Source organism: Equus asinus, chromosome 17 (genome assembly GCF_041296235.1).
Source record: "Equus asinus isolate D_3611 breed Donkey chromosome 17, EquAss-T2T_v2, whole genome shotgun sequence".
NCBI lineage: Eukaryota > Metazoa > Chordata > Mammalia > Perissodactyla > Equidae > Equus > Equus asinus.
This window is the reverse complement of record NC_091806.1, coordinates 13,291,387-13,303,742: the sequence shown is the minus strand read 5'-3', so window position 1 is coordinate 13,303,742 and position 12,356 is coordinate 13,291,387. Positions and strand designations below refer to the sequence as shown.

General features: G+C 34.7%; 1 protein-coding gene across 1 annotated transcript; it reads right to left on the bottom strand.

Moving 5' to 3' along the window:
• Nucleotides 1-11,175: 11,175 nt before the first annotated feature.
• On the bottom strand, nt 11,176-12,138 carry LOC106823631 (olfactory receptor 5T3-like). The gene has a single exon (XM_014829458.3). It carries the CDS (start codon nt 12,136-12,138, stop codon nt 11,176-11,178), a length of 963 nt encoding a protein of 320 aa, XP_014684944.1.
• Nucleotides 12,139-12,356: the final 218 nt, after the last annotated feature.

Below are 12,356 nucleotides of genomic sequence, written 5' to 3'. Positions count from 1 at the left end.
GCGGACACTTTACGGAACAAACTTGAAAATATTCACTAAATTATAATTCATTTACTACAAAAAGAATAAATAAAATTGTGACTCAATATTGTGATTCAAGGGACGGTGAGCTGTGTTTTCATATTTATTTTTTGGCATGTATAATTTCCCAGTTATGGACCAGGAAGCAGTGACAATACAATGGGTCGAGTGTTTATGCCACTTACTGCAGAATCAAATGGAAAATATGAGTGTTCACTCACTGGCTGACCTCATGTAATTTTAAAACCATCAGGCGAACTGGTTAATTTACCACTCTATTCTGCTAGTTGTCGTCATATTAAATCACGTTACAGCACCAAGTGACTGGCTGAAAAATACTTTCCTTCTGACATCCAAACTTGTGAGATTGTCTACCTGTATCGAGCATTGGAACAGAATATCAGCATTTTAGACCTTTCAGCAATTGTGTAAAATTATTTATTATAATCTACTCACCTGTAGAACAAGAACGTTAATAATTATACAATATTGGAGTAAATATTAAAAGATAAAAGGTGTTAACGAAATTGAATCTTTATGATGTTAAATATAAAATGTTCTGAATTAAGTTGGTTCTACAGAGTAGCAGCCTCCTGGATTATCACATTTTCTGAGCTAATCTCTAAACACTTTCTATCTCTATTAGATTTCCTGCGGTATATCTGGAAGAATTAATCAATATTTTTCCAGGATGATAAGACATGATTAAATTAAGCAATCGCTTAATAATGACAACTTATATTTCATTCAAATTTGTTTCTTAAATACTAAGAATTACCTTATCCCTTTTTTGACTAAATAATTGGTTATACTTGTTACTTTTAGATATCTAAATTCCATATGCTTTTCTACTCCCTCAAGAGCTGTGTTCAAAAAGGGAAGAAATATTCTCAAAAAGCATATGATATAGTTCAAGGTATTATATCTGTTTAGGTAGTGTTTATTGTGGATTCAGTGAAATAACAACTACATAATTATTATCTGAGTCACAATTAAAGTCGTTCACAACAAATAGCAATTAAAATATAACAACAAAAATAAAAAAGTTACACCACGACATAAAACTCAATATTAAAGAGCAAAAAAGCAGAAAGAAATGAAAGAAGGAATACCAGAAATCTTTCTTGGATAATCCCATTGTCAAACAAATTAGGAGTCAAATGTCCAATGAAATCCAAATTTTCAATTACTAGCTCATAGTACAGCACGAGGTGAAGGATAGATTTTATTCAATTATTGTCATTTTAGTTTTTGTATAACCACCCACAGGAAATTTGAATCTGTCCTGGAGGCACACAATCTGCTGCGTATACTAGTCTGTGCATTATTTAAATTTATAATGCAAACCAGGCTCCACATCCAATATTTTGACGTGGATCCCACCAGTAAGTGAAATTGTCATTTGGATTAGAAATAGTGACAGAAGGAGAACAAAGCACAGACCAACAACTTTCTGGGAAAGACAAAGTCAGGATTCACTAGAAGAATTGTCAAGATCAAGATAAAATATTTTTATAGAATTACTGGAAAGAAAACAGGCAGAGAAAACCAGAAATACTCATATGAGATGTCAGAGAAGGCAGAATTTAGTTTGAATCCTATGTATTGGAAATGAATTGACAACAAAACAACTTAGGGTTCTCAAAACACTTACTCTAATTAACTATTTCTGAGTGACTCTCACACTATAGAATGCTTTTAAATATACCATTTAATTTCAAATGTGTTAATAATTTGATTAGAAAAGCTCTAAATATGTGGGTATTTTGTTATTTTAACTGTCATGGGAAGGAATATAAACTGAACAGAGGTTGAGACAAGTGATTATATAGGGGTAAGGAGATTATAGATGTGAGGTAATAGGCAAATTAAAAGAAATAAAATAAAAATTTTGATGAATATGATGTAATTTATTTTTTTAAATGTGACCAGGAGTCACAAGAAAAAGGTCAGCCCCAATACAATTCTTGACATCTGTTCAAGATGAATAACAGGATTTAGAATCTGAAAGTATGTGTTCATCAGCAAAGCTTATGATTAATCCACGTGTGATGGTAGACTTTCTTTCCAAGTAAATTTAAGCTCACTGTAATTTAACAAATGGAGTTGTGGTGAGCTGAGAGCATTTTCGGAATCAGCAGATCACATAGTTCTCAAAACTTCTTTATTCTCTAAAGAATAGTCCAGAGACATAAAGAGTGAGTAGAAAAAAAGAATCATAATCAAAATACAATCCATTGGATTTAATCCTTATTTAATTCGTTGGTTTTGGTGTGTACTAATAATCACAAAACAAACATATTATAACGATTAGTTATTGTATTAATTTTGTGCCCCAATATTTGCTTATGTTGTAAAAATAAATACATCTGATGAAAAAAGTTCAATTTTATGGTCATCTTAAATTTGTAACTAAAAATGGGCATATTTAAAGGAAATTGCTTTATATATTTATTGCTTTATACATTTAATTAGTTTACTAGGCTGTATATTAATTTTTGTTCATAGTCCTTCAAATATATTACTATTTAGAGAGGAGTAAACTTTGGAGAGAAAGTCATTGAAGTTTTGACTTCTATTTGTCTAATAATTACTGATGTTGAACATCTTTTCATGTGCTTCTTGGCTATCTGTATATCTTCTTTGTAAAAATGTCTATTCAGGTCCTCTGTCTGTAATTTTTTTATTGTTACAATGTATGAACGTTTTATGTATTTTAGATATTAACTCTTTATCAGATGTATGAATTGCAAATATATTCTCTTAGTTGTTAGATTGCCATTTCATTTTCTTGATGATTTCCTTTGCCATAAAGAATCTTTTTAGTCTGATGTAGTTCCGTTTGTTTACTTTTTATTTTGTTTCCCTTGCCTAGTGAGACACAATATTCAAAAAAATACTGCTAAGACTGAGGTTGAAGTCCATACTACCTATATTTTCTTCTAGAAGTTTTATGGTTTCTGGAGTTACATTCAAGTCTCATCCTTTTTGAGTTAATTTTCATGTGTAAGATCTAAGATAATGTTCTACTGTCATTCTTTGCAGGTGGCTTTTCATTTTTCCAGACACCATTTATGGAAGAGACTTTCCTTTCTCTGTTGTAGGTTCTTGGCTCCCTTGTCAAAAATTAGCTGTCCATAGATGTGTGAGTTTATTTAAGGGCTTTCAATTCTGTTTCATTGATCTGTGTGTCTGTTTTTGTGTCAGCACTATGCTTTTTTGATTACTATAGCTTTGTCATTTATTATGAAGTCAGGGATTTTGATACCTCCAGCCTTGCTTTTTTTTTCTAAGGATTGCTTTGGCTATTCAGGGTCTTCTGTTGTCACATAGAAATTTTAGGATTCTTTAGTCTATTTCTGTGAAAAATTTTGTTGGGACTTTAATAGGGATTGCACGGAATCTGTAGATTGCTTTAGGAAGTATGAACATTTTAGCTATGTTAATTCTTCCAATGCATGAGCATGGAATATCTTTCCATTTCTTTGTGTCTTCTTCAATTTATTTCAACAATATTTTATAATTTTCAGTGTACAAGTATTCTACCTCGTTGATTAAAGAACAAAACAAAAGAACAAAATTTATTTTTAAAGAAATGGATAAATTCTTAGACTCATACAGCCTTCCAAAACTGAATCAAGAATAAATAGAGAATCTGAATAGACAAATCACTAGTAAGAAGATCAAAACAGTAATCAAAACCTCCCAAAACACAAAAATCTAAGGGCTGGCCCCGTGGCCGAGTGGTTAAGTTCGCTCGCTTCGCTGCAGGCGGCCCAGTGTTTCGTTGGTTCGAATCCTGGGCGTGGACATGGCACTGCTCACCAAACCACGCTGAGGCAGCAACCCACATGCCACAACTAGAAGGAGCCACAACGAAGAATATGCAACAATGTAGTGGGGGGCTTTGGGGAGAAAAAGGAAAAAAATAAAAAATCTAAAAAAAAAAAGTCTAGGACCAGAGGGCTTCTCTGGTGAATTCTACCAAACATTCAAAGAATACTTAATGCCTCTCCTTCTCAAATTCTTCCAAAAAATTGCAGAGAAGGCAATGCTTCCCAACTCTACGATGCCGACATTATTACCCTGATAACAAAACTAGACAAGGACAACAAAAAAAGGGAAAATTACAGATCAATATCACTGATGAACACATGTGCAAAAATCTTCAAGAAAATATTAGTAAATTAAATGCAATACATTAAAAAGATCATACACCATGATGAAGTGGAATTTACTCAGGGATGCAAAAATGGTTCAACATCTGCAAATCAATCAACATGATACACCACATTAACAGGATGAAGAATAAAAATCACATGATCATCACAATAGATGCAGATAAAGCATTTGTCAAGATACAGCATCCATTTATGACAAGAACTATGAATAAAATGGGTGTAAAAGGAAAGTACCTCAAGATAATAAAGGGCATATATGACAAACCCACAGCTAACATCATATTCAATGCTTAAAAATTGAAAGCCATCCCTCTAAGAACAGGAACTAGACAAGGATGCTCACTTTCACCACTCTTATTTAACAAAATATTGGAAGCTCTAGATAGAATGATCAGACAAGAAAAAGAAATAAAAGAAACCCAAATTGGAAAGGAAGAAGTGAAACTGTTACTATTTTCAGATGATTTGATTTTATATATAAGAAACACTAAAGAGTACAGTAAAAACTATTTAAAAAATAAACGAATGCAATAAAGTTGCAGGGTGCAAAATCAGCATACAAAAGTTGGTTGCACTTCCATACACTACCAGTTAAATAGCAGAAAGAGAAATTAAGAACACAATCCCATTTACAATGGCAACAAAAGGAATAAAATACGTAGGATTAAATTTAACCAATAGATAAGAACTCTTAAGACATGAGACATAATCTCACGTCACATCTCTGATACTGAGTTATTACATAACTTCTTGGAGTTTCAGGTCCTAATCGTGGCAACCTAACTTTTTTATTTCACAACAAGTCAGTTTACATGGAAAAAAACAAAGGTAAAATTACATTATATTCCTTACAAGGTACAGCATGTGTATTTACAGTCACCCAAATTCATTAAACTTCCACTCCATCCAAATTATAAAGTGCTGTGTTTGAAATGAAAAAGACATAAATTTTGAACTTATTGAAATGTTTATTATTCGTGTGATAAAATGTACAAAATGCTATAAGCATGTGGAGTAGGAGACAGAAAACATCGAAAGTTCTGTAAGACTTCAGAAGTCATGCAAGATTATGATTCTTGAATAGTAATCTATAGCATATTTGAAAGACATGCTAATATCTATTTATGTGTATATATACACACACACCCCCCTAGGAAATAAGTGCAGAAATTCAACACTGATATACAAAGGAGATAGATACTTAATATTTTTACTTTTCTTCAATTATCCAGATGCTCCTGATAAGCAGTTGAGTTGGAAACAACATATCAAGTGAACAACTTCTCACTTTATTGATAAGAAAATTGAGCCCAATTTAGTAAATCGATTTGACAATCATTCATCTATTTATCTGTTCAAAAATACTTTTGAGAGCCTACTATGTTGGGGAGAAACAGAAAAATAATGTCAGGGACTATAGACACCATTAACAGAAGCAATGTTGAGAGGGGGATAAAGTATAATGTTGTTGTAAGGATAGGACATATTTTAGAGGTGCTACAGTGTATATCTTTATGATGATATGATGGTGGAAACAAATCTGAATGAAGCAATGTAACATGGCATCAATAATTCCTTTCAATGACCCACTTGTAAAGATGGGCAGACAACATATATTACCAGAAATTTGAGTAAACTTTCTACTATACAAAGGAGAAAAAAAGAAACAAATCTTAAAATAAAAATTAAAAAGGTCCAATTTCCAGTTCTACATGTAAGGAGCTTGGAAGTTGCCACTCCATCCTATCAACAAGTGAAAAGCTGAACACACTGAAAACTCAGCAACACTTTTTGAATTCTCAAAACAGTGTCCTCTTATTGGAGAGACAAACAGGTGAATATAGAGAGTTAGGCTTTCCTGAGCAGAGACTCAGAAGCAGAAACCACCATGGGAACCACTGCCTGAATGGGAACCTGAACTGTAACAAATTGCTGGAGGCTCAGTGTGGACAACTCTGAGAGTTAAAATTTGGAGGAGAATCCAGTCATAGGAGGGCCCCCAAAATATTGTGAGATTTACCTCCAGGAGCTTGACCAGGTTCCCACAGTATGTATCAGATAAATTCCTTATGTTTCCAGCAGAAGGAAGCAAAAGGAATCATTTTGAAAGATGCAAAGCATTCTATTTTTAACAAAGCCTGCCCTCACGAGAAACTGGTAAACCAGAGACTAGCCTGCTGGGATATTATCTCAGTCTAACTAACTTGGGAGAAGGGACATACCAAATTTCAGCTCACTCTAGCGATCCAGTCCCAACCAAGGGCAAAGAAAAAGACTAAGACGTGTTTTGAAGTTCATAGTCCAGAGGCATAGGCTTACTAAAGTACTGAGACCAATCACAAGACTGCAGAACACTTTCCCAACTCCCACACCTCATCACACCATTAATAAAGGTCTATGTATAGCAGTTCCTTTTATCCAGTACATTTTGTCTGGCTACCAAGAAAAAGTGACAGTTCATACTAAAAGGAAAAAAAAAAAACATAATTTGAAGCCAAAGACTAAGTTTCAGACTCAGAAATGACATGGATATAATAAGTAAATATCAGATCATGAATTTAAGATGACTCTGATAAATATGCTAAATATTCTAATGAATAAAGTAGACAACATGAAAGGACAGATGGGTAATAAAAGTAGAAAGACAGAAATCCTAATCAAGAACCAAACAGAAATGCCAGAAGTGAAAAATATTTTAACTGTAACGGACAATGCCTTTAATGAGCTTACTAAGTAGACTAGACATGGGAGAGGAAAGAATCTCTGAACTTGAGGCTATATCAATAGAAACTTCAAAAACTGGAAAGCAAAAAGAACAAAGATTGGAAAAAAAATCATAGAGAATATCCAAGGTCTGTGGGAAAAGGAAAGAAGAAATATTTGAAAGAATAATGAATGAAAATTTTCCCAAATTAATGGCAGACACCAAACCACAGATCCAGGTTCAGAAAGCTTAGAGAACACCAAGAAAGATAAATGCCAAATAAAAACTACACGTAGGCATATCACATTCAAAGTACAGAAAATCAAAGATGAAGAAAAAATCCTGAGAGAAGCTAGAGGAAAAAAAGATCTCATCTATAGAGGAACAAAGATAAGAATTACATCCAACATCTCTTCAGAAACCAATCAAGCAAGTAGAGATTTGAGTGAAATAACAGAGTAGTAGGAAGAAAATGTATATGTTTATGTGTATATCTTATGTGTATACTTGCTTATGTATGTTTAAATATAAGTGAAATAAACGACCAGCAATGACAAAAGAGAATGGATGAATGAATTACAAAACTAAACATACTTTTACTATATAATACATTAATTCCACTCCTTGGTATTTACGCAAAGGAGCTGAAAACATATCCACATAAAAAGCTGCACACAGATGTTTGTACCATCTTTATTGATAATTGCCAAATTTGGAAGCAACCAGCTGTCCTTCAGTAGGTGAACAGATAAATAAGCTGTGGCACATCCAGACAATGAATGATCATGCAGTGCTAAAAATAATGAGCTATCAAGGAAGGAAAAGACGAGAGAAGGAAACTTAAATGCATATTAGTAAGTAAAAGAAGCCAATCTGAAAAGGCTACCTACAGTGCAATTCCAACGATATGACATTCTGGAAAAAGAAAACTATGGAGACAGTAAAATGGTCACTGGTTGCCAGAGGTTTGGGAGTGACAGGATGAAGAGGCAGAGCAGAGAGGATTTTTAGGACAAGAAAAATACTCTGCATAATACTATAATGATGGATTCATGCCATTATATATTTTTTCAAACTATAGAATATACAACACCAAGAGTAAACCCTAAGGTAAATGATGGACTTTGAATGATTATAACATGTCAATGTAAGTTTATCAATTGTAAAATATGTACCACTTTAGTGAAACGTGTTACTAATGGGCAAGGCTATACACTTGAGGGGACAGGGCGTATATGAGAAATCTCTGCACCTTCCTCTTAATTTTTCTGTGAACCTAAAACTGCTCTAAAGAAAGTAAAGTCTTAAAAATAAAAGAAAATTACGTAAAACTGAAACAAGGCAGACAGAGAAAAATTACAGAAAATTCTCATTAATAAACCCAGAATTTGCCCCAAAACACTTCCTTAATAAAATATGTACAAACAACAACAAACAAATTAAAAATGAAAAAAGAAAAAAGAGAAAGAAAAATAAATAGATGACTACTTTGACAAATTATATCACAGAAGACCTCTATTAACACCACAGCAAGGATTTTTAAGGTGTCAAGGCACCCCAAAGCAGCTGAATCTTGTTGGAGTCAGTGCTTTCTTGGCAAGTACATGGTAAACATGAAAAGGGAAGTATTAACAGGATCTATGACCCTTGGGACCTAGAAATTTAAAAAACCCAACACCTCAAGAAGAGGACAATTTACAGAGTGGGCATCTCAGCTCAATCAAGCTGAGAAAGTCGAAAAGCCCTTACTTGCTCCGAGTGGCACACACATCCAGGCTCAATGAGGGATTCACAAAGAGACTGTAGGAGTCCAAAATGTTTGGTGGTGCAGGTCATGGAAGATCTTAGAAAGATGCAGTACATACTCCCTTCCAAAATGGCAGGACTTCACCTTGAGGAAGAACATTCTAAGAGACAAATGTCAATGAATAGGGAAGAAACTCTGGGAAGGAAAGTTTGAAATAAAGAAGGGGCTTCTGTAAGATGTAGGTCTCAGGAAGTACTGTTAGAGCAACATATAATATCTAAAGCACAGAGTGTCACTTTGAAGGTAAGGTCTATCTGGTTATGGGACTCAAGGAATTCAGGTAGAAGTGCTAATGACTTAGGCTTAGCTATGAGTGTCTAAGCAGTTATATAAGACAATATTTTAAGACAATGAAAATATGTGAGTGAGTCTTTGAGCATGAAACTGGAAAAGCCAGCTTGACCTATCTCCAACCTACACATGTACCTTCTTATGATAGTCAGAATGCCCATGACTAAGAAGAAGCATTAAGTAGAAGACGTAGAGAGCCTTCCAAACTGGAAAAAAGAACTGCAGAAAAGTTGTGAAAGTAATATATTGTGTAAGAGGTGCTGTGTAATGTATTGTTGAGGTAATTTAAACTTAATAATCCTTTAATGGGATGCCCTAAAAATAACTCCCTAAAATGAGAAAAGTCCTTAGGTTATATTTGATGTTTTAAGGAGATTGTCTTATTGCAACTAAGGTGATTTTACACACACAAAAAAATGAATGATAATGAAAGGAAGGAAGGAAGGAAGGAAGAACACAGCCATATATAATTAACATTAAATGAGGATTCTTTGCAATGAAAATGAGGTCTGCAGGAGGCAGGGCTAAACATGGTAGAGACTTCTGTATCCTAGTTCTTGGGCCTTGTCACTGAGGAGAGGTGACATCTTCAAGGGCATTACAGAGGGATAGGAGACAAAGAAAACTGGAGTCCAAGCTGAGTCAGGACCAGGCCTGTAGGGAAACCCACAAACATGAGCCAGGGCTTAGTTTGGGAAGAGCCCAATCTGCTGGACTACTGCACCTTATTCTCTGAATTGTGCTTGTCTTTTGTCATTCTTGAGTTTAAGTATAATCTTTGTAAATGCTAATGCCCAGTCTCTGTATTCTGTGAGGAAATAAAGAATGGGTTTAATGTCCATGCTCTGGATGAAATAATAAAATAATAAATGGGGGAGAAATGTACCCTTACAAAAAGCATGGTAATGGCACCAGGAATATGAACACATGTCTGTGGTCTCCAAACCACAGGTTGGGATTAGATTGCTGTCAACGTGTAGATCTAAGGATGGAGCAAAGTTCTTTGAACTGGAGTCCAAACCAACAATTCCATGGAGAGTGCTCTGAGATTCTGTGAGCTGTGGTTTTGCTATGGATTAGGTGGTACTTGAGCAAGCTAGTCAGGTATAATTATAAAGTTACTGACAATTGTAAATATTGAAACAAACAATTTGAGTCATATGAGATGAAAGTTAATACTATACATTTTAAAGTAAAGATTACATGCATATCTGACTCTATGTGTATATACCCGTACAATATAGGCCAATATTCATATGTTAAAATCCTAACCCATGTAGCTCAGAATGTCAGTATGTTTGGCAGTACTGTCTTTTTGGAGATAATTAACTTAAAATGAGATCCTTGGAGCTGGCCGAGTGGTGTAGTGGTTAAGTTTGTGTGCTCTGCTTCGGCAGCCCAGGCTTCACAGGTTTGGATCCTGGGCGCAGACCTACACACCTCACATCAAGCTATGCTGTGGAGGTGTCCCACATACAAAATAGAGGAATATTGGCACAGATGTTAGCTCAGGGACAATGTTCTACAAGCAAAAAGAAGAAGATTGGCAACAGATGTTAGCTCAGGGCCAATCTTCCTCACCACACACACAATAATAATAATAATGAGATCCTTTAGAGTGGACCCTAATTCAATATGACTGCTGTCCTTATAAAAAGAGTTAGAACAGAGAAATACATGGAAGAATGATGATCTGAAGACAGAGGCAGAAAATTGCTTTCTTCAACCCATGGAGAAAGGCCTCAGAAGAAACCAACCCAGCCATCACCGTGATCTCTGACTCCTAGATTCTATGACAGTGATAAATAAATTTTTGTTGTTTAAGCCACAATTCTGTAATTTGTTATAACAGCCCTAAGAAAATAACACAATCTGTATCAGCATATATATACATATAAGCAATTTTATGTATATACGTATGTGTGTGTGTGTGTATATCTGAGAGTGAATTAAGTAAGAAGCAAATAGATGACAGTTTTTCTGCATGTGTGGAAACTGCATGGGTAGAGGTATGACTCTCATCTTTATGCAAAAACATGTAAGAACAACAGAAAGATACTAATAAACTAAAACAGAACATTTTCATCATAACTTCTTGATATGAAGATAATGAACATTCTCAACTGGTTTCAATTTAATGATTAGTGTGAAAAATCTGCTTTATTGACACATTAATTTTTACCAAACATTCTTTTCATTGCACCTTTTACATCTTTGTTCCTTAAACTGTAGATGATGGGATTCAACATGGGAATCACAATGGTGTAAAATGTCGACACTATCATGTCATGGTCCAAAGAGTAGCTGGAACTTGGTCTCACATACGTGAAGAGGATTGTTCCGTGAAATATTGACACTCCAGTTAGATGAGAACCACATGTAGAGAATACTTTTTGTCTCCCTTCAGCAGAATGAATCTTCAGAATGGCCACCAGAATGAAAGTATAGGAGATCAGGACAATCAGGATAGTGACTATCTCAATAATGCCCACAAAGTAGAAGAGTAAAAACTGGTTTGTGTGAGTGTCAGAACAAGAAATAGCAAGGAGAGGAGGAATATCACAAAAGACATGTCTAATTTCATTGGATGCACAAAAAGATAGGCTAAATGTGGCCCCTGTATGCACTGAAGCATTCAAAATGCCACCAACATAGGAAATAATGATGAGTGGCACAAAGACCCTGGTTGACATGATAGCTGAATACAGCAGAGGGTTGTAGATTGCTACATAGCGATCATATGCCATTGCAGCCAAGAGAAAGCATTCTGCGGTCCCAAAGGTAACAAAGAGAAACATCTGTGCTGCACATCCAAGGAATGAAACATCTTTTTTCTCTGACAGGAAATTGACCAACATTTTTGGGGTCACAACTGAAGAATGGCAGGCATCCAAGAATGATAACACACTTAGAAAGTAGTACATAGGGTTGTGGAGCCGGGAATTCATAATCACCAATACAACCAGTCCCAAATTGCCTATCAGAGTAAATATATAGATCGCTAGAAATAGCAAAAATAGGAAGACTTGTACCTCAAAATCATCTGTGAAGCCCATCAATACAAACATGGTGACTTCAGTTACATTTTTCATCTGAATCCTGTATAAATCTAAATCTGATGTCAACTGTGACATTTCAGTTTTATTTATAGGTTTTAAAGCAATATTTTTGAATACAGAACCCACTCTATTATATCCTCTTGTTTGTTTCTTAGAAAGGCATGTTGAAATCCTTGGCAGTAAAGAAATAGGCAGTGGTGAAGAAGTTGGGTCCAAGTGAATGAATTACCCTATTAAATTAAAGAACTATCTTATTCAGGATTGACTAAATTTTCCATGTTAAAAACATGCCA

What these genes read in the sequence shown, in the direction of transcription:
- LOC106823631 (XM_014829458.3), bottom strand. Translation starts at nt 12,138, where the DNA reads ATGTCACAGTTGACATCAGATTTAGATTTATACAGGATTCAGATGAAA.